Source organism: Jaculus jaculus, chromosome 4, assembly GCF_020740685.1.
Source record: "Jaculus jaculus isolate mJacJac1 chromosome 4, mJacJac1.mat.Y.cur, whole genome shotgun sequence".
NCBI lineage: Eukaryota > Metazoa > Chordata > Mammalia > Rodentia > Dipodidae > Jaculus > Jaculus jaculus.
The window spans coordinates 116,246,505-116,269,879 of NC_059105.1; the positions used below are offsets into that span (position 1 = coordinate 116,246,505).

The following is a 23,375-nucleotide window of genomic DNA, read 5'->3' on the forward strand; positions in this document are numbered from 1 at the left end:
CAGAAGACAGCCAAAGCCAATTTAGTGCTACTACTGCAAATTTACATAAGACTTGTAAGCCATGTGAATTGGGCCAAGGGATCAGATTGTAATGTAAATATTTCAAAGTAGGCTGAATTATAAGAAAAGCAGGATAAAGCAATGGTTTCATAATGTCAGAGAAAAAAAAAATCCTCATGATGTCAGACAAGCACCTTAACCACTAAGCAATCTCTCCAGCCAAAAATTGACTTTTTATTTTAAAATGTTTACCCCGAGCTGGGCGGGGTGGTGCGTGCCTTCAATCCTAGCACTTGGGAGGCAGTGGTAGAAGGATCACTGTAAGACCAACCTGGATCTACAGAGTGAATTCCAGGTCAGCCTGGGCTAGAGTGAGACCCTGCCTCAAAAATGCAAAATAAATAAATAAATAAAAAGTTATCTCTACAACTAATATAAAAATGAAAACAAGATATCTTGGGCTGGAGGGATGGCTCAGCGGTTAAAGGGCTTGCCTGCAAAGCCTAAAGACCAAGGTTCAATTCGCCAGGACCCAAATAAAGCCAGATGCAAAATTGGTGCATGCATCTGTAGTTTGTAGCAGCAGGAGGTCTTGGTACACCCATTCTCTCCGTCTTTCTGTCTTGTCTGCCTCTTTCTGTCATGTGCAAATGGATACATTTTAAAAAGATATCTTACATGGCAATACTTGGTCAGCATTTTTTTTAAAGAGTTAACCATTTTTTTAAAATATTTATTTATTTATTTATTTATTTGAGAGCGACAGACACAGAGAGAAAGACAGAGGGAGAGAGAGAGAATGGGCGCGCCAGGGCTTCCAGCCTCTGCAAATGAACTCCAGACGTGTGCGCCCCCTTGTGCATCTGGCTAACGTGGGACCTGGGGAACCGAGCCTCAAACCGGGGTCCTTAGGCTTCACAGGCAAGTGCTTAAGCGCTAAGCCATCTCTCCAGCCAGGTCAGCATTTTTTTTTACAAGTCTTCTTATGCTTTTTTTGTCTTGAATTTTCTCCCTATATTCTCTGTTGATTGCACAAAATCTTTTGCTTTCTTGTAAGCATGCCTCACATTCTCTTTGTCAATTTTTGTCTATTTGTGTGGAGGGAGGGTGTGTGTGCCACAGTGTGCATCTGGCTTTATGTGGATGCTGTAGGATTGCTCCTGGGCCAGCAGGCTTTGCAAACAAGCACCATTAACCACTGAGCCATCTCCTCAGACCCCATGCCCATGCTTTTTGAAAGTCCACTTTCTGAGTTGCCCAGATAATCTTCTAGAGTTTACATGATAGTATTAGTTTGTTCTCATGCTTCCTGTGTTTAAACTTTAGCTATACTAAGCAAATGCAAGGTCATAAATTTTACCAATAGAAGTTCATAGACAATTCAAATGGCTATTATCTCATTTGGTTTAACTGGGCTTTAAGGCAATGATTCCATAGAGGAATGTAAATAAAGCCTGGGAGTTTGGGGTGAAGATATGGCTCAGTGGTTAAAAATGTTTGCTTGCAAAGCCTGCTTGCCTGGATTTAATTCCAAGTACCTACATAAAGCCAAAAATCAAAAAATCCTAACAGGGTTGTGTGTGTGTGTGTGTGTGTGTGTGTGCATTTGTGTGTTTTAAAATAATTGTGAGCCAAGCAAAATCAGGAAGAGGAGGAATTATCTTATATCACTTGGGAATCTGAGGCAGGGGGATTTTGAGTTCAACATCATCACCCTGTCTCAAACAAACAAACAAAAACAAATGAAAACACATGAACACACACACACACACACGCATGCATGCATGCATGAACATACATGCAGTCTCTGGCTTTCACCATGCTGACCTACACACCTTAGAATTCTGCCAGCAAGCACTGCCATCACCAGGGCAATGTCTTACCCTCAGAGCAGAAATGTGAGACAAAATAGACTTCTTCATAATTACCCACTTTGTGGTATCATGTTATTAGAACAGAAAATGGACTAACCCAAGGCAAACATTTCATTTAATCATAGCAAAACTTCATCTTTTAAGGAAGCATGAGAGTTTAAAGTGATTACAGTGTTGTTTATGGCCTGGGAGTTATAAGGAAACAAGTTCCAACTATGTCTTTAAAACCTTTATTTTACTTTGTCAGAAAGAGAGAGAGAGGAAGAGAGAGAGAGAATGGGCACACCAGGGACTCCAGCCACTGTGAATGAATTCCAGATGTGTGTGTCACCTTGTGCATCTGGCTTATGTGGGTGCTAGGGAATTAAACCACTGTTTTCAGACTCCTCAGACAAATGCCTTAATCACTAAGCCATCTCTCCAGCCCCCAAGTGTGTACTTTAAATACATTTACTTGCAACCAGTAAAGGTATGATGCTATAAATAATAATGTCTTTTCCTTTGCCAACCATTCCAAACAGAGAAATCAACAGCAACAATTAATTCAGAGACACTGTAATCAATTGATTCATGACTCAGCTGTTCAGCCTATTATTGCAAATTTTGTCTTCACCTCAAAGCTGATTTGCTATGATCAAATCCACCGAACTATCCTTTGAAATTATTCTCTGAGGGCAAAACATACAGTTTCAAGCTGGGGACACGCTGTATCTTTAAAACCTTAAGCCCCTGCTTCTTCCCAAGCAGTTCTAATCTTCCCACTGACCAGGTTCCTCCTGCTAAAATATAAAATCTATGAGGTCAGCCAGCTCCACGTGTCTGTGGAGTTTCCCTATTCAAGGATCTGGTGTACATGATTTGGTTTATTTTTAGCCCACAGACATCTTAGGGACGAGGCCACAGTTCCAAGTGAGGTTCATATTTGCAACAGCAGTGACCCAAGTATGCAAGTTCAGGCTGCCAAGAAAAAGGATCTTTGAAATGTCTTAGAGCAGACAGGATGGAATGACGCTGGTTCTCAGCTGCTGCAAGGCTGAAGCTGGAATGGACAGGTCTCCTGGAGCCACTGTTTCCTCAACTCCTAATAGGATCAGAGCACCAAGGCTCAGCTGCACCATTTGAGAAGGATGGAAGGTGATGTGGCTACCAATGTGTTTTCACATGTCCTGGAGGACAGTGGCTTCAGACTGCTAAACTAGTGGGAGATCATTTGGATTCAGAAATTCAGAAACTGGGTCAAATGGACATAGATGAGTTGGAATGTCTCAAAGAAAAGAGACATTAGATAGCAAAGAAAGTGCAATAGCAGAAACAAGAATGGCTGGAGAGATGGCTTAGCAGTAGAGGTCCTGCCAGGAAAGCCAAAGGACCCAGGTTCAATTCCTCAGTAGATACATAAACCAAATGCACAAGGTAGCACATGTGTCTGGAGTTCATTTGCAGTGGCTAGAGACCCTGGCACACCCATTCTCTCCATCTGCCTCTGCCTCTCTCTCTCTCTTTCTTAATCTCTCTCTCAAATAAATAAAATATTCCTTTAAACAAAGAATGGCTTAGCCAGGCCAAATGAGCCAACAGGTGCATTAGTGGCACATCCGTCATGGTGGAAACCAACTGCCCTCTGATTGGACTAGAGGCCCGCTCCATGGGAGGGAATACATCCTTGATACTGAAAACTTAAAACAGGGGTAGTCATGAGCCCTAGGAGTGTAATGTCTGCTGCTGTCTAGCTAACTGTATATACTATGCTTATCAAACTGCCCAGTAAGCACTTCTCTTAATGTTCATAACCATATATTCATGCTACTCTCACTTTTGGTAGAGAACCTTCTCTTTTCAGATGGTAGTGACCTTGGGATGACTCAGAAGGCATCATGGTCCTGGGAAGAAGTGACAGGAGTGCTCAACACTGCAATATCTCTATCACACCTTCCAAGGCTCATGGTCCATTGTGGAAGAGGTGGTGGAAAGAATGTAAGAGCCTAAGGAAGGCTAGGACTCCTTACAACATGCTCCCCCAAGACACAAAATGGCCTGGATATCCATGACCTCACAGTGCCTGACACTACCTACACAAGACCATCATAAGAGGAGGAAAAGACCATGTCATCAAAATAAAAAAGACTGATCAGAAGGGGGAGGGGATATGATGGAGAGCGGAGTTTCAAAGGGGAAAGTGGAGTGAGGGAGGGCATTACCATGAGATATTATCTACAAACATGGAAGTTGGTAACAAAAAATTAGATTAAAAAATACCTTGATCAAAGAAATGGCTTTTGGAAGGAAATGGGGAGCACAGAGGAATCCTCTGTGAAGAGCCACTTCTCCCAATATATTAAGTAGAAGAAAAATGTTGCTTGCCACTTCTAGAGAGATTCCACATTCCATGGAAACTTAATAGATCTGCAATTTCAAAGCCAAAAGAAATTTGGGACAAACTGCACAATATTAAAAAGAAAAAACTAACAAAAGAAAAGAAATATCCTAATTCATTTTATTTCAGATTGAAGGTTTTTTTTTGTTTGTTTGTTTTTTTCTGCCCAGGCTGACCTGGAATTCACTATGGCCTCAAACTCACAGCAATACTCTGACCTCTGCTTCTGCTTCCTGAGTGCTGGGATTGAAAGGCATGCAACACCATGCCCAGCTTCTAAATTCTGTTGATGTCAATATGTTGCTCCATCTATGGTTCATATTCTGGCATTTCACACAGTTCATCATGTGGAAAAGCATCTTGGCAGCTTTTTGTGTGGGCATCATGTGTAAGTTGAGAGGAACCTTGGAGTTCTTAATGACTGGAAAGGGTCTGAGGTCACTATTTTTGAGTTTGTATCATAATGTGATTCTTTGTGTATGTGTGGTGCATGTTTTGTGTATATTTGCATGTGTATATGCAGATGTGGGCACGTTTGCACCCCTATAGAGGCCAGAGAACTCTGGGTGCCCTCCTCTATAGCATATCTGCTTATTTCCTTGAGACAATGTTTTTGTCAGAATGTGAGGCTGTAGTTTTCTTGAGCCCCAGCAACAGTCCAGTCTCTGCTCTCCACAGGACTGGGGTTACAGATGTGCATAGCCATGCCCAGCTGTTTAGGTGGGTCTGGGAGAATGGAACTCAGGTGGTATCAGGCCCTTTCAGGCCCTCATGCTTAAGCAACAAGAGCTCTTACCCACTAAAATCTTCCCAGCCCATAATATGATTCTAATATCTTTATACAACTCACAAGTGTGTATCTATTCTAGAGTTTGAAACAAATTTAGCAAACTATGGGCTCAAGAGATGGCTTAGCAGTTTAGGTGCATACCTACAAAGCCAATGGACTCAGGTTTGATTCTCCAGCTCCCATGTAAGCCAGATACACATGGTGGCACATGCATCTAGAGTTCATTTGCAGTGGCTGGAGGACCTGGCATGATCATTCTCTCTCTCTCTCTCTCTCCCTCTCTCTCTCTTTCTCTGTCATAAATAAATAACTAAATAAAACCTTAAAAAAATTTAGCTAACTATTCCAAGACCAATTCTTTTGTTGTTGTTTTTCAAGACAGGTTCTCATTCTAGCCAAGGCTGACCTGGAACTCACTCTGTAGCACCAGACTTGTATTGAACTCACAGTAATTCTCCTACCTCAGCCTCCTGAGTGTTGGGACTAAATGCATGCACCATCATTCCCATATCCAATTCTTTTTAAGTATATTTTTGACACTTCATACATTATTTATGCATTTTTATCATATTCAGCCCCTATTACCCTTTAACCTCTCCAATTTCCATGGAACCCCTTCTTCTCCTAAAGTTCCCTTCCTATTTTTTTTTTTTATTTTTTATTTTGAGAGAGAGACACACAGAGAGAATTGGCATGCCAGAGCCTCAGCCACTGCAATTGAATTCAAATGTTTGTACCACCTAGTATACATGTGCAACCTTGTGCTTGCCTCACCTTTGTGTGTCTGGCTTATGTGGGATCTGGAGAGCCCAGAACAGATCTTTAGGCTTTCCAGGCAAATACCTTTTTTTTTTTTTTAACAACTTTCATGATTGCAAGCAATATCTTGTGGTAATGCCTCCCTCCCCCTACTTTCCCCTTTGAAATTGCATTCTCCATCATATCCCCTGCCCCTCTCAATCAGTAGCTCTTTTATTTTGATGTCATCATCTTTTCCTCCTATTATGATGGTCTTGTGTAGGTAGTGTCAGGCACTGTGAGGTCATGGATATCCAGGCCATTTTATATCTGGGAGGAGCACATTGTAAGGAGTCCTACCCTTCCTTTGGCTCTTACATCCTTTCCGCCACCTCTTCTGCAATGCACCCTGAGCCTTGGAAGGTGTGATAGAGACATTGCAGTGTTGAGCACTCCTGTCACTTCTTCCCAGGACCATGATGCCTTCTGAGTCATCCAAAGGTCACTTCCATCGAAAAAAAGAAAGTTCTCTACAAAAAGTGAGAGTAGCATTAATATATGGGTATGAACATTAAGAGAAGTGCTTACTGGGCAGATTGATGAGCATATTATATACATTTAGCCAGAGAGCAGCAGACGTTATACCCTTAGGTCTCATGACTACCCTATTTTAAATTTTCAGTATCAGGGATGTATTCCCTCCCATGGAGTAGGCCTCCAGTCCAATCAGAGGGCAGCTGGTTTCCACCATGTGCCACTATTGCACCCGTTGGCTCATTTGGACTGGCTGGCAAAATATAAGACTTGCAGGTCTACTGTTGAGTATCTTCGCTGGTGATTTTTCTTTCTCCCATTGAACTGCATGCGGAATGGCTTCTTCCAGCTTTCTGTCAGCTGGTCTACATGGAGGAGGTTATCAGCTCATTTCCAACAGAATTTTTCAGTAGCTTTGCAGCCCACATATGTGGAGTCTTCAGCAACAGGGTCTTACCATCTATTCCTGGTGGGAAACAAAGGGCCTTGGCAATGGCCTATAATGTTTTGGGTGCATCAGGGACCTCCGTGGCCAACAACTCACTGGAAGGTATCCCATCCCTGGCACTGAAAATTTTCTAGCAACAATCTATGGCTCCTGAGTGTTCCATTGTCCAAAAACGTAGGTTTCCATACGATTTATTTATATCCTTAGATTTTGATAGCCCTCTCTAGACCTTTCCTTTACTCTATCTCTTCCCTGACCTCACTTGGGCCTTTTCACCCCCATTAATCTATTGTTCTATTTACATATATACAATACCATCCTATTAAGCACCCCCTCCCTTTCTTTCTCTTCCCTTTATATCTCTTTTGTAGTTTACTGGCCTTTACTGCTGAGTTTTATTCCTATTCACACAGAAGTCCAGTCATCTATAGCTAGGATCTACATATGAGAGCGAACATGGGACGTTTGGCTTTCTGGGTCTGGGTTACCTCATTTAGTATAATCCTTTCCAGATCCATCAATTTTCCTGCAAATTTCATGACTTCATTTTTTTTTTTAAACCACTGAGTAGAACTCCATTGTATAAATGCGCCATATCTTCATTATCCATTCATCAGTTGAGGGACATCTAGGCTGGTTCAATTTCACAGTTATTGTGAATTGAGCAGCAATAAACATGGTTGAGAAAGTATCTCTAAGGTAATGAGATGAGTCCTTAGGATATATGCTTAGGAGTGCTATAGCTGGGTCATATGGTATATCTATTTTTAGCTGTCTTAGGAACCTCCACACAGGGCTAGTTGTTTTAATTTTTATTTTTTTATTTTTTTTTAAACTTAGTGAGTTTCTATTTATTTATTTATTTGAGAGCAACAGACACAGAGAGAAAGACAGGTAGAGGGAGAGAGAGAATGGGCGCACCAGGACTTCCAGCCTCTGCAAACTAACTCCAGATGCGTGCGCCCCCTTGTGCATCTGGCTAACGTGGGACCTGGGGAACCGAGCCTTGAACCGGGGTCCTTAGGCTTCACAGGCAAGCGCTTAACCGCTAAGCTATCTCTCCAGCCCAATTTTTATTTATTTTTAAAAATTATTTACTTTTCAGTAAATACAGGCAGTTTGGTACCATTATTTAGGCTCATCTGTGATCTACCCCATTAGACCCTCCTTGTTATTGAAAATGGGTCGTGCATTGTGGAGTTAGCCCCCAGTTGTTAGTATGATAAATGTCTCTGAAAATCATGACCCAACATGTAACTCTGACATTCTTTCCGCCCCCTCTTCCGCAACTGCCTGTATTTACTGAAAAGAAAACTAATAAATTAAATTAAAAAAAAAATTCTAACAATGAAACCCATGTTTAGGACTTAGATTTTAAACTTCTATAGAAATGTCACCTATCTATGACATTTTATTCAAAATAATATGTATATAATATGTATTATAAAATTACTTGTTTATACTATATTTTTTCTCTATTATATGAAAACATATGGAAAATAAAATATTCTGCTCATGTTGAATTCAAACAAAAAAAATTATTTACTTATTTATTTGCAAGGAGAGAGTAGGAAGAGAAAGAGAGAAAATGGGCACACCAGGGCCTCATGTCACTGCAAACGAACTCCAGATGAATGTGTCACCATGTGTATCTGGCTTTGCATGGGTGCCAGGGAACCAAACCCAGGCTGTCAGGCTTTGAAAGCAAGCACCATTAACCACTTAGCCATCTTTCCAGCCCATGTTTAATTTTTAAAAGCATTTGGTGAATTTACATTTAATTTAAAAACGGTGGTGAGGGCTCTGGCAGGGAGCGCCCACCCGCTCCCGGCCCCATGCTGCCAGACTGCCAGGGGCCTTGTACCTACCACTGCCGTGCCCAAGGGGCCAAAGCAGCAGCCGCTAGAGCCCAGGCGGATCGCGGACGGAGAGAGCCCAAGCCCCGCAGGGCTCTGCTTTTAGGCAAGGCTTGGATTCATGGCTTCATCACAGGAAAGAGTCCACACTGAGCCAATATGAAGCAAATTTGGGGGTTATTTTTCATTGGCAACTTCCATAATTATAAACAATAAACCTTGATAACCCCCCCCCCAATACTGGTGCTTAACTCAATTGTTGGAAAAATGTGTGTTTAGAACAGCTAGGGCATATGAATTCATTTTGCTAACTGTAACTTTTGTAAAATGTAAGTATTTGTGATAGTTTGAATATGAGCACAGCTGCGTGTATTAAATGCTGGGTCTCCAGGTAGTACCACTGTTTTGGGAGGTTCTGGGAACTTAAGAGGTGAGACCTACTTGGAGGAAGTAGGTAGTAATAGTTTTTTTTTTTTTGTGTTTCTTTTTTTTTTTTTTTTTTGAGGTTACACATGATCCTTAGGCCCTCCCTACTGACTCTGTTTCCTGTCATCCATGAGGTGAAGAGCCTCCTCCACATATTCTCCCATCTTTACTATGTTCTGTCCAAGTGCCTAGGGCAAACCAACCATGGGCTGAACCCAGTGGGTCAAAACAAATACTTGTTCCTTTAAGTTGTTTGCTCAGGTATTTTTGTTACATCTACACAAAAGTAACTATTAAAATCCAGATCAGGGCTAGAGAGATGGCTTAGCGGTTAAGCGCTTGCCTGTGAAACCTAAGGTCCCTAGTTCAAGGCTTGATTCCCCAGGACCCATGTTAGCCAGATGCACAAGGGGGCACATAGGTCTGGAGTTTGTTTGCAGTAGCTGGAGGCCCTGGAGCGCCCATTCTCTCTATTGATCTTTGCCCGTTTCTCTCTCTCTCTGTCGCTCTCAAATAAATAAAAATAAAAGCCCTGAGCCCAGCGTGGTGGCACACACCTTTAATCTCAGCACTCAGGAGGCAGAGGTAGGAGGATCACCATGAGTTCGAGGCCATGCTGAGACTACATAGTTAATTCCAGGTCAGCCTGGACTAGAGTGAGACCTTGCCTGGAAAAACAAACAAACAAAAAAAAAAAAGTCCTGATCATGGGCAGCTTGAATTGCTGGCATACTGGATAGGCAACTTGAGGCCCTGACAGGAAGGGTATGGGGGTGGGGGAAATAAACACAAAACAACCCAAAATGAACTGGTACCATAGAAATCTTTCTCCTTCAAGGTAGACCAAAAGATAAAATACTCAACAGGAGTATAGGGGGCACACTTGAAAAGAAGGGCCCTGGAGGAGGTGAGATGAAGTCAAACTTTAAAAAATTTTGCTCTGAGTTTCTCAATGTGGATCCTAGCTATAGATGATTGGACTTCTGTGTGAGTAGGAAGAAAACTCAGCAGCAAAGGCCAGTAAGCTAGAAAAGAGATATAAAGTAAAAAGAAAGGAAGGGAGGAGGGCACTTAATAGGACGGTATTGTATATATCGAAGTAGAAGAATAAATTAATGGGGGTGAAAAGGCCCAAGTGAGGTCAGGGGAAGAGATAGAGTAAAGGAAAGGTGGAGGGAAGGCTAATCAAAATCTAAGAGGTTATAAATAAATCATATGGAAACCTACTTTTTCAGACAATAGAACACTCAGGAGCCATAGATTGTTGCTAGAAAATTTTCAGTGCCAGGGATGTTATACCTTCCAGTGAGTTGTTGGCCATGGGGGTCCCTGATGCCCCCAAAACATTACACACCATTGCCAAGGCCCTGGATTTCCCATCAGGAATAGATGGTAAGACACTATTGCTGAAGATTCCACATACTTGGGCTGCAAGGCCACTGAAAAATCCTGTTGGAACTGAGCTGAAAACCATGTAGACCAGCTGACAGAAAGCTGAAAGAAGCCATTCTGCATGCAGTTCAATGGGAGAGAGAAAAATCACCAGTGAAGATACTCAACAATGGACACTCCAAGCCTTATATTTTGCCAGCCAGTCCAAATGAGCCAACTAGTGCAATAGTGGCATGTCTGTCATGGTGGAAACCAGCTGCCCTCTGATTGGACTGGAGGCCCACTCCATGGGAGGGAATACATCCTTGATACTGAAAACTTAAAACAGGGGTAGTCATGAGCCCTAGGAGTGTAACGTCTGCTGCTGTCTGGCTAAGTGTATATACTATGCTTATCAATTTGCCCAGTAAGCACTTCTTTTAATGTTCATAACCATATATTAATGCTACTCTCACTTTTTGTAGCGAACCTTCTCTTTTCAGATGGCAGTGACCTTTGGATGACTCAGAAGGCATCATGGTTCTGGGAAGAAGTGACAGGAGTGCTCAGCACTGCAATATCTCTATTAAACCTTCCAAAGCTCAGGGTCCATTGTGGAAGAGGTGGTGGAAAGAATATAAGAGCCAAAGGAAGGGTAGGACTCCTTACAACGTGCTCCTCCAGACACAAAATGTCCTGGATATCCATGACCTCAAAGTGCCTGACACTACCTACATAAGACCATCATAATAGGAGGAAAAGATGATGACATCAAAATAAAAGAGAGACTGATTGAGAGGAAGAGGGATATGATGGAGAATGGAGTTTCAAAGGGGAAAGTGGGGGGAGGCAGGACATTACTATGGGATATTGTTTATAATCATGGAAATTGTTAATAACAAAATAACAATAATAATAATAAAAATTTGGCTCTGACCTGTAACTCGCAGTACCAGAAATAGGCACTACTCACACTGAGCTATTGATAGGAGAGACCTGCAAGTCCCCAAAAGAAGACAAGCTTTGTGAAGGCACTTGAGTACCCACGTAAGGTAAAAGGTAAGACCCTATTACTGAAGACATCATATGCTGCTGACACAGAACATGGAGATACCTGGCTAGAATCCTGACGAAAGCCAGTCCCCAGACAGCCCGACTAATGCTGGAAAGCACTACATGAGCTACTGGGGGAACATGGCCAACAATGGTGTGAGCAAGCAGGGGTCTAAGCTACTCAGAAGCAACCAGCCTGTCAAGATGTGCACACCAGTGCAATGGTGGCGCACAGCCTTGATGGGTACCCAATGGCTTTTTGATTGGCTAAGAGGTTCAGTGGAAAGGAACCCATATCTGGAACTGGGAACCAGATCTGAATCCTATGGAGACAAAGATTATGCTCTCCAATGTCAAGCTTCTGCTAGTCTTTGGCTAAAACAGGGACTACATCCATCCAACTTGCCTCAAATTAATGATTATCCAGTTTAACCTATGCTGACTTTACTCACCATTGGAGAATCTGTTTTTCCTTTTCAGAACATAGTGAGACCTGAGGAGGTAAACCACCCCTCCCATCTCAGTCAAGGTGCAGGGGAAACCACAGAGGAAGTGGGGAGACGAGCAGGAGTGCTGCTTCCCTGGGGAGCCTGACAAGCAGCACCAGGGGGAAGGAGGCAGATGCTGAGGAAACTCAACACTTACAAAGCAGAGATCCAGAGGCTCCTGAGAGCTCCTCACTGAAGTACACTTAAAACACACCCACCAAGGCTCAGGGAATTTTACAAAAGTGGGGGCAGAAAGATTGTAAGAGCCACAGGTTGGGGTGTCATGCCCAGAGGCACTGCCTTCCCCCCCACCAATAACTGGCTGCTGCTACCACAACACATAACCCACAACCTCACAGGGAACACCAGCAACCCCACTGAGGAGGGCCCCCTGTGGAATAGGTGCAGGGAGGAAGTAGAAGATAATACCAACACATGATGTATCCATACAAAATATGCTCTTTTTTTTTTTTTTTGTTTTGGTTTTTCAAGATAGGGTCTCACTCTAGCCTAGGCTGACCTGTAATTCATATGTAGTCTTAGGTTGGTCTTGAGCTCACAGCAATCGTCCTACCGCTGCCTCCTGACTGAGTGCAAGGATTAAAGACGTGAGCCATCATGCCTGTCTCATATGTTCTTAATAAAGAACAAAAATACTGATTATGGGGTTGGAGAGATGACTCAGCAGTTAAGGCTCTTGCCTGCAAAGCATAAGGACTCAGGTTCAATTCCCCAGTACTCATGTAAAGCCAGATGCACAAAGTGGCTCATGTGTCTGGAGTTTGCAGCGGCTAGAGGCCCTTAAATAAATGGATAATTTAAAATTAAAATTTTAAATGAATAATTTAAAAAATACTGATTATGACCACCTGGCACATGCCTTTAATCCCAGTATTCCAGAGGCAAAGCTAAGCAGATCACAGTAAGTTGGAGATCACTCTGAGACTACATAGTGAATTCCAGGTCAGCCTTGGCAAGAGCGAGATTCTACCTCAAATCCCCCACCCCTCCCAAAAACGTACTGATCAAATATCACCACTGAAAACTCACTGTCCATATTGAGAGGTGCTATTAGTTGTACAGTCCAAATTTCAAAGGCTACTTTTTAAATCTCAGTCATTTAGAAGCTTGAAATAACACCCAGTTTGTAGTGATAAGTAAAACTGTATGATGAAAAACTTCATCTATTATTTTTAAATCAAGTTACCAGAAAACCTAAAGTTACATGCGTGGTTTTGTTGCTGAGAAGTTATACAAAGGAACGCTCAGTTTACAATCAGGTTGACAAAATGTCAACGCACAGCTAACGCTGTCAGGCAATATCTGACTAATGTCAAACAAGAAACTTTATGGGACTCAGGTGGTGGAAATTTGGGGGCCATGCAGAAAGTGAAATGGTCTTGCAGCTATGCAAGACTGCCTAGTGGTCAGTTTCTAGTGACCCAATGGCAGGTCTGGAGTCTTGCGTGCGCCTCCTGCCGGCTCTGCCCCGAGCTTCGCGGGCGAGCGCACTGCGCCGTTTGACCTCCGCGCCGCGCCGTAGCGCAGGGTAGAGCCCTGCCGCTGCCATGGCGGACGTGTCCGAGAGGACTCTGCAGGTGTCAGTCCTGGTGGCTTTTGCCTCCGGAGTGCTCCTGGGCTGGCAGGCAAACCGGTTGCGGAGGCGCTACCTGGACTGGAGGAAGCGGAGGCTGCAGGACAAGCTGGCGATGACGCAGAAGAAGCTGGACCTGGCCTGAGGCCCCGCGCGCTGCCCCTGCCGCCGGCGCGCGCCCCGGCCCGCCCCGCTCCCGCCGCCCGGCCCCGGCCCCGGGCCCGACGCGCGTGACCCACGGTGAGCCACGGGCGCTGCGACACGCTGGGGGAGGTTGGTTGGGGTCCCGCCGGTGTCTTGGAGTCGTCCGTGGGTCGCTTGCAGGAAGAGACTGGTTCCCACAGACACCAGAAAAAGGAAAGTCTAATAACTTCGGTGATCGTAGCTTAGTTCACTGCGAGGGTTAAAGGGAAGGTTGTAGCCGGGCGTGGTGGTGCGCGCCTTTAATCCCAGCACTCGGGAGGCAGAGGTAGGAGGATCGCCGTTGAGTTGAAGGCCATCCTAAGACTACATTGTGAATTCCAGGTCAGCCTGGGCTAGAGTGAGACCCTACCTCGAAAAAAATAAAAATGTGGGGGGGGGGGCGGTTTTGCCGCGTACTGTGGTTGCACCTTAACATTTAACTTGAAAATGGAAAGTACTTGAACAGCATCAAAATAAAAAAGAGAGAGAGAGAAAGAGAAAAAAAAATCCAGGAGTCGTGAATGTATTTCTGCAACCCTACCGCATACATTTAAAATTTTCAAATTTCTTTTTTTTTTCTATGAATGATTTTATATTTTCTTATGTGAACATAACGTTTTGAACAAACTTCTTCATTTCCTAATACAAAGTGATCTTTCATAAACTTAAACTTGATCAGAGAGCTAAAGGTTTTGCTGATAATCAAGGTTAAAGCATTTCATCGCCTGGGTTAGGTAGTCCTCAGCAGCTGGTATTGAAAATCAAGTCTGTTCTTTCCACTAGATCTTTCCCTTCATTTAGATCTGTGGTTAACTTTCTGTGACTGACGCTGCATCTACAATTCACTTTGGGATCAAAGTGGCAGCTTTTAGTCCAAATTATAATAAAAATGAAGACAGGATGGAAGACCAATTAGTCTTTGGTTGTTCAATAGTCAGTACGACTCAACCTGTATTAGCTGAGACCAAACGCCTCCCAAATACATGCAATTATGCAAATCACACGTGAGGTCTGCATTCCAAACGCTTTCATCTCCGATTAGGACCATTTCCACAGGTCCCAAAACTTGCTCCTGGATGAGATTTTGACCACCTTACGGCAGTTGTTTATCATTAATCACATCATCTAAGAGACTTAAAAAAAAAATCTTAATTGAGTTAATCACCACTGTGCACCCGGGCGAGGTAGCAAATACTACGTACGGTCGTGAGCGCGCATCTTTCCGTGGGAGAACCTTTCTCCCCTCGGATGACTTCCGGGAGCATCGCTGAGGCGGGCGGCAGGGCTCCTGGAGCCGCCGACACGCGCCTAGACTCCGCCCAGCGCCGCCCCCTCGCGCCTGCGCCTCAAATTTCTTTTAAAATATTTTTAAATTTTTATTTAAGTATTTGACAGAGAAAGAGGAAGGGGAGAGAGCGAATGGGCGCACCAGAGCCTCCAGCCAATGTAAAGGAACTCCAGACGCGTGCGCTCACTTGTGCATCTGTCTAACCTGGATCCTTTGGCTTTGCAGGCAAAAGCCTTAACCGCTAAGCCATCCCTCCAGCCCTTTAAATATTTTTATTTTGTTTATTTATTGAACGGGGGGGGGGCAGAGAGAAAGTGGGCGTGCCAGGGCCTCCAGCCCTCCCCTCCCCGTTCAAGCATTTTGATACATCCCTGGTAGCGCATTAGTACATCTTGGCATTAACATATTACAAACTCTCATCCAAAGTCTTAAATTGTTGGTAGTTAGAAAAATAAGAGTTTGGGCTTGAACGGCAGGAGCCAGTCAGAGCTTTTCATCAGATCTGGGCATTGTGAATTTTCGGGGCCTTAGTTTTGTGGTGTATTCTACCAAGTCTTATAGTTCATGGTTTAACATCACAGTATAGTAATTCGAAGTTACAGATTATGTATTAATATCTTTTTTAATATTTTGTTTCCAACAGCTTTTTGAAGATGGACGCTGAGTGCTGGGAAGAATTAAAGTTCTTGCACTTTATGAATCTATTTTTTAAATAAACAACCTTAAACATCTTTAAACCTTTTATTTTATTTTTCCAGGAAATACTCTTTATTGTTAAGAATGAAAAAGCGCTAGCAATTTATGTGTCATTAAAGGAAGGTTTCAGTGTGTTATGGGAGGTGTAATTACAACCATATCATAGAATCTGAAGTCATTAAAAATATCTTCAAAGAAGTGCCAAAGGCATGCAAAATATGTGGTGAAAAAGCTGACACAAAATCAAATTTAAACATAGATATGGTGTCACACAACTGTAACAGCAGCCCTTGGGAGGATGAGTAGAAGAACCTTGTTTTCAAGGCCAACCAGAGCTATACAGAGAAGCCTTGTCTTAAAAAACAAAACCAAGCCGGGTGTGGTGGCGCATGCCTTTAATCCCAGCACTCGGGAGGCAGAGGTAGGTGGATCACTGAGAGTTCAAGGCCACCCTGAGAATACATAGTAATTCCAGGTCAGCCTGAGCTAGAGTGAGACCCTACCTTAGAAAACCAAAAAAAAAAAAAAAAAACAAAACCAGACAGGCATGGTGGCGCACGCCTTTAATCCCAGCACTCAGGAGACAGAGGTAGGAGGATGGCTGTGAGTTCGAGGCCAGCCTGAGACTACATAGTGAATTCCAGGTCAGCCTGGCCTAGAGCGAGACCCTACCTCAAAAACAAAGAAACAAACAAACAACAACAACAACAAAAAAAAAAAACATGGGCTGGAGAGATAGCTTAGCAGTTAAGGCGCTTGCCTCCAGAGCCTGAGTACCCATGTTCAACCCTTAAGTTCCCACAAAAGCTAGACACACAAAGGTGAGGCAAGTGCAAGGTTGCACATGCCTAGTGGGTGGCACAAGCATCTGGAGTTCGATTTCAGTGGCTAAGGCCATGGTGTGCCAATCCTCTGTCTGTCTGTCTCTCTCTCTCTCTCTCTCTAAAATTAAAAAAAAAAAAGACCTGTGTCATGATGGTAGTATTTATGAGGACCTATATTCTATCCCCAGTAATAAAAAACGAAAATTAAATTTAAGACATAACCGGGAGTGGTGATGCACACCTTTAATCCCAGCACTAGGGAGGCAAAGGCAGGAGAATTGCTGTGAGTTCAAGGCCACCTGAGACTTCATAGTGAATTCCAAGTCAGCCTGAGCTACAGTGAGACCCTACCTCAAAAAACTAAATATATATACACACACACATACATATCTCAAAATGAACCTTTTATTTTTAAAAGGGAAAAGGGGTATGTTGCCTGTCATTCAGTTTCCTGCTGTAAGAGAGCTGGGAATCTTTTTAAAAATAATTTTAAAAATCTTTATTTAATAAGGGAGAGAGAGAACATGCGAGAGAGCACACCAGGGCCTCCAGCCACTGCAATGAACCAGACACATGTGCCACCTTGTGCATCTAGTTTTATGTGGGTACCAGGAAATTGAACCTTGATCCTTTGGCTTTGCCAGCAAGTGCCTTGACCACTAAGCAATCTTTCCAGCCTGGGATCTGGATTCTTAAAGGTAATATTTTCTTCTGCAATCGGCCACAACCTTAGTATAGCCACAAGGCAGAGTAGGCCAGGGGACCACAATGTGTCCTTTTCCTGGAAATGTTCAGGAAAGCACTGGGCCTTGTAAGCCTGACTGAAGTAAGGATGATATGTATAAGGCTTTTGCTTCAAACAGTGATGGTTTACTCCAAGTATAGAGTGTTCATTTTTATTGGCAAAATCATATACTCTTTGTCATTATGGAATATACGTGCAAGGAGAAACCCTCTGGAATAGAGCTTATTGATGGATCTCAGCCTTACTAACAGTGACTGACTATATCCTATTTTTGTTTCACAAGAGGTAGTGTCTAGCAGCCTACCTTTGAGCATTCTTGTGAAAATTTAATTTTGTGTCTCAGCTCCATTTAATATAGGAAAATTCAGAAAAATGGTTTCCATACAGCCTCCCTCTCTGCTCATTGTCCTGGGACTGTTATGCCTTATCATTTCCACCTGTTTTTATTTCTGTGACACCAGCATGGGCTGAAATGTTGGTTCTCAGGGTTTCATCCCATCTAGGCTCCAGTTTGCTCAAGCTTCCTAGTCACCAGCCTACACTGAGGCTGAGTTGAGGATCTTTGACACAGCGTAGGTTTATTGAAGCACATACTGCTCCAAACTTGAGGCTGTGCTGTGTTAAAGTTCTGTTCCTTTGGCTGGTGGCCCTGGTCATTCCAATGTTGATTCTTTCTCATGCCTTGCACGCCCCACCCTAGCATGAAAACTCCTGTTTCATGTCTGAGTATCCCTTCTGAATATGCTTTTCTCACTCCTAAGACTCTCTATCCTATGAGAGATTCAGGTACTCCAGGCCACTTCGAATCTTGCTTTCTGCCTACTATATCTTTATGGTGTGTGTGTGTCTGTGTCCAGTTCAATGGGCAATTACCTCTGACACTTTTTAATCTACTTTTGCTTTAAATGTGTGGGGGTCTTCCCGCCAAAAAATTGTTTACCATGGAGATAATAATTATTATTATTATTTTGCCAAATTGGATCAGTTGGGAACCACAAGTCGCTGTGGAATACTGGGAATGACTCCTTGGTGACTCACTGAAATACATGTGTGCCCTTCCCCTCACCCCAGCATTTGTCACTGTCATTTAGTCACAGCCTCTTTCTGTCATGGTTGGCTCAAGTCTCCTTTAGTAAGTCCTTTTCTGCCCCTTGAAAGCTTCTCAAACCTACTCCTTTGGTCCATGTTATTTCAGTCATATCCTGGACCTCAGCTTTGTTGAGTGACTTTGGGAAGACATTTATTCATGACAGAGCAAAGAAACAGTTCCACCCAAGACTTGTATTTTAACTGACTTTTTGGAGTGCGGGTGGGTCAGAGTCAGGCGTCTCATGAAGATCATATAGGAAAGCTCTCTAGCAGGCTCACATTGTATCTTAAATTTGTTTTGCAAAACTGGCACCAGGAAACAGCGTAAGAGACGCCCGCCTCCCTCCGCAGGCACGCGGTATAACAGTGATGTATAATTTGGGACCGGGTGGGCGTTCCGCAATCCCTAGCCTTCGGTGAGGAAAACGACTCCCTGGGCAAGGCGCCCGCGACAGAACGCAGGCCCGGCGGCCCGGCGGCCCGGGAAGAACCTCCCGGCAGGCTCCTCGCGGCCGGGCGCGCGGCGGCGGCGTCATCTTCCGGGGCCGGCGCCTTGGTTTCCCCGGCAACCGGCGCGCTCCCGGCTGGCGCAGCCCGGCGATGTTCGCCAGGCGGCAGCGGGGCCCGTTGCAGGCGTTGCGGCGCCGCAACCAGGAGCTGAAGCTGCAGGTAGGAGCGGCGGGACGGAGGCCCGCTCCCGAGCCGGGGAGGGCGGGCGGTCCCCGCGGCCACCGGCCCCTCCCCCTGCGAGCCACTGAGCCGCCCGCCGCCCGGACACCTCGGTCCCCGTCTAAACTCCAGCAGCCCGCGCGCAGCCCAGCTCCCCCTCCGCTCCCAAGGGTCCTCTCCTAGGACCGAAATGGGAGAGGTGTCAAGAAGTAGTACGTAAGAACATTGAGATTGGACAAATTGAGGCAAGGTCGTGACATAGGCAGAACGTGCAAGTAACAGGTTAGCATGAAAGAGAAGTTAATTTCAAAGATGAGTATTTGCAAAGGAGGTAAGGTTGCAAATATATATGTTTTTAAATAATCATCATACTCAGTCCTGGGGAATACATGATGGAACAGGCACTGTCTTGGTGAATAAGATACAGCAGTTTTAGACAGCAGTTTGACAAGACGTAGCAAATATTTAATGCTCCTAGACTGAGTGATTGCACTTTAAGGAATCTGCCACATGTAATTAAGAACTGGAAGATAAATCATATAAATCTTCGCATTATTGCCTACAATGAAAATGGGTGTGATTAAGTGATCAGTACCCATGAATGGATTATTACTGCTGGTGATTCCTTCTCCTCTTGTCTTGAAAGAAAGAATTCAGGGGAGTTTAAACAAAAATTGCTGTAGCAAAACAAGCAAAGTGCACACAAAGCGAGATTGGAGTGGGCTGGCCCAAAGTGGGGGGGGGGCAAGCAACCCAGTGGGCTCTGACATGTGGGTTTTAAAGAAGAGTTTGTAAATATGATCCTTCAAACGGCCTCCTTTTTAAAGTCTTTCCTCCTGTGATCCTCTAGAGAAAAACCCTGTGGGGGGAGTAAAAGATGTAAAGAAGTCAGGGTCTTTTGAGGTTGAAGACCCTTGCAAATGTACGTGTTTGACAATTGGGAAACTGACCTGGTGCCTTCCTTTCTGACATAGCAGGAACAACCTAACTGCAGCTCCAAGGTTGTTTAGCCACAAAGGACGTTTTGTCAGACATCACTACACAGATGCAGCTGCAGTTTTCCTTGGTGGCATTATATCTGACTCCTGGCCTTCCCAGTATCATCATGACATTATAATACTGTGACTAAAGTTTTGTACAGTGTTTTGTTTTGTTTTGATTTTTGAGGTATGGTTTCACTCTACTGTGTCTCAGGGTGGCCTCAAACTCATGGCAATCCTCCTACCCCTGCCTCCCAAGTGCTGCAAATGCTGGGGTTAAAGGCATGCACCACTATGTCCAGGTTTTTGAAGAGCTTTTTGACATACTTGTAAAAATATTTGTTATAAAGTAGTGTTAGAAAAGGCATGTAAAATGGTAGACTATACATGACTCCCATCACATTTGCTATTTAAAGTATACATAGAAAAAATATAGGAGAAGCGTGCCAAAACCTGGGCAGTAGAGTGCCTGTGGTCATTGTTCTTGCTTTTTAAATATTTTAAAAATACGGAATTCCTATTACTTTTTTGGTTTGTTTGTTTGTTTGTTTTTTAGAGGTAGGGTCTCACTGTAGCTCAGGCTGACCTGGAATTCACTATGTAGTCTCAGAGTAGCCTCAAACTCACCACAGTCCTCCTACCTCTATCTCCTGGGTGCTGGGATTAAAGGTGTGCACCACCATGCCTGACTTTTGTTTGTTTCTTGAGGTATGATCCCGATATAGCCCAGGCTAACCTGGAATTCACTATGTAGTCTCAGGCTGACCTCAAATTCATGGTGATCCTATGCCTCCCAATTGCTGGGATTAAAGGCATGCGACACCATCCCCAGTTCCTATTACTTTTAAAAATAAAAAAAAACAAGCTGGGTGTGATGGCACACACTTTAATTCTACTTGGGAGGCAGAGGCAGTAGGATTGCTGTGAGTTGAAGACAACCCTGAGACTACATAGTGAATTCCAGGTCAGCCTGAGCTACAGTGAGACCCTACCTTGGAAACAAAAATAAAAAATAAATAAATAATAAAAATAGCACTTAATGGGCAATTCATTTATTTTCTGAAATTGTTATTTTATTTCTTAAAATGTAATCTATAAGGACTTTTGTTTTCCAAGTATTTTCTTTAAATAAGATTATTTTATAATTTTTGTTATTTTGAGGCAAGGTCTCACTCTTGTCCAGGTGACTGGGAACTCACTCTGTAGTCCAGGCTGGTCTCAAACTTATGGTTTAGCCTTCCAAGTGATGGGATCACAGTAGTAAACCACCATTCCTGACCTGATTTTATAATTATTTTATTTTATTTTATTTATTTGAGAGAGGAAGAGGCAGATAGAGAATGGGTATGCCAGGGCCTTCAGCCATTGCAAACAAATTCCAAACACATGTGCCACCTTGTACATCTGGCTTATGTTGGTACAGGGGTATTATATTAAACCTGGGTCCTTAGGTTTCATAGGCAGTCTCCTTAGCTGCTAAGCCATCTCTCCAGCTCTAATTTTATAAGTTTTTGAACATGTGCATGTATGTGTGTATGCATATGTATGTGTACATGCATGTGTGCATGTGTAGGCAGGAGGGCAACCCTCAGGGGTCATCTTCAGGTATGCTGCCCATCTGTTTTTTAAAAAATTAATTTTAAGCCAGGCGTGGTGGCGCATGCCTTTAATCCCAGCACTCAGGAGGCAGAGGTAGGAGGATCGCTGTGAGTTCGAGGTCACCCTGAGACTACATAGAGAATTCCAGGTCAGCCTGAGTTAAAGTGAGACCCTACCTCGAAAAACCAAAAAAAAAAAAAAAATTATTTTTATTAATATTTTATTTTTTACTTATTTATTTGACAGAGAGAAAGAGAGAGAGAGAGAATGAGCACACCAGGGCTCCAGCGAATGCAAACGAATTCCAGAAGCATGTGCCCTTTGTGCATCTGGCTTATGTGGGATCTTTGGCTTTGCAGACAAACACTTTAACTGCTAAGCCATCCCTCCAGCCCTTTATTTATTTTTTTAATGAGAGAGCAAGAGAGCCAGTGCAATCAAACCCCATCTTGTGTGCATGCATCACCTTGTGCATCTGGCTTACGTGGGTTCTGGGGAGTTGAACCTGGGTTCTTAAGGCTTCATGGGCAAGCACCTTAACCGCTAAGTCATCTCTTTAGCCCTCCATCTGTTTGTGAGACAGTATCTCCTATTGGCCTGAAGTTCACTAGTTAAGCTAAACAGTGATCTGCCTGTCTCCACCTCCCCAGCAGTGGGATTATAGGCACCTGCCAGTATGCCCAGCACTTCACATGGGCTCTGGGGATTGACATCAGTCTTCATGCTTGTAAAAAGGAACTTTAGCAACTGAACAGTCTCCCCAGCCCCATTTTATGATGTTTGACAGACTAAGAGAGTTCATGTTATCCAATTTTCTTATTTAAGAAATTTAGACTTTGAATATTTTCACTATTAAGAAATGATACATGGGGCTGAAGAAATGGCTTAGTAGTTAAGGCTAAGGACCCATGTTTGACTCTCCAGGTCCCACTTAATCCAGACACAAGGTGACACAAGTGCACAGGTCACGCATGCACAGTAAGTGGTGCACACATCTGGAGTTTGATTGCAGTGGCTGGAGGCCCTGGTGTGCCAGTTCTCTCTCTCTCTCTCTGTCTTTCTCTGTCTCACATATAAAAAAGCCAGTCTGTTGGGCTTGTCTCAAAATAAAAAATTTAAAAAACGATACGGGGGTGGGGGTGCTGGAAAGATGACTTAGTGGATCAGGAACTTGCCTGCAAAGCCTACAGACCCAGGTTCAGTTCTCCAGTATCCATATAAAGCCAAATGCACAAGGTGGTACATGTGTCCAGAGTTTGTTTTGCAGTGGCTAGCAGCCCTGTTGCACCCATCCTCTCTGTCTTTCTCTCTGTCTGTCTCTCAAATAAATAAAAATATTTTAGGGCTGGGGAGATGGCTTAGTGTTTAAGGCTGTTACCTGCAAAGCCAGAAGACTCAGGTTTGATTCCCCAGTACCCATATAAGCCAGATGCACAAGGTGGCACATGCATCTGGAGTTTGTCTGCAGCAGCTGAAGGCCCTGGCATTCCCATTCTCTCCTCTATCTGCCTGTATCTATCTCTCTGAAATAAATAATTAAAAATATTTAAAAAAATTATTATCTGGGCATGGTGGTGCTAGCCTTTAATCCCAGCACTTGGGTGGCTGAGGCAGGAGAATTTCCGTGAGCTTAAGAATAGCTTCAGCTACACAGTGAGTGCCAAGCCCACATAGCAAGACCCTGTCTCAAAATAATAATAGGAATTATTATTATTATTATTATTATAAATAATAAAAAAATAAAAATAGTAAATAA

The 23,375-nt window shown here is 43.6% G+C and overlaps 2 protein-coding genes across 3 annotated transcripts in view; both read left to right on the top strand.

The window, feature by feature from the left end:
* Positions 1 to 13,483: 13,483 nt before the first annotated feature.
* Positions 13,484 to 13,724, top strand: Mtln (mitoregulin). Its single transcript, XM_045148077.1, has one exon. The coding sequence runs from the start codon at positions 13,521 to 13,523 to the stop codon at positions 13,689 to 13,691; it is 171 nt and encodes a 56-aa protein (XP_045004012.1). The 5' UTR covers positions 13,484 to 13,520; the 3' UTR covers positions 13,692 to 13,724.
* A 5,217-nt stretch (positions 13,725 to 18,941) lies between these two features.
* Nphp1 (nephrocystin 1) overlaps positions 18,942 to 23,375 on the top strand; it is an 84,056-nt gene continuing 79,622 nt past the window's right edge. For both annotated transcript variants that reach the window (XM_045148218.1, XM_045148219.1), the window contains exon 1: positions 18,942 to 19,040. In XM_045148218.1, the coding sequence (XP_045004153.1) occupies positions 18,972 to 19,040 (69 nt within the window). In that variant the 5' untranslated portion in view covers positions 18,942 to 18,971. The remainder of the gene's footprint in view (positions 19,041 to 23,375) is intronic.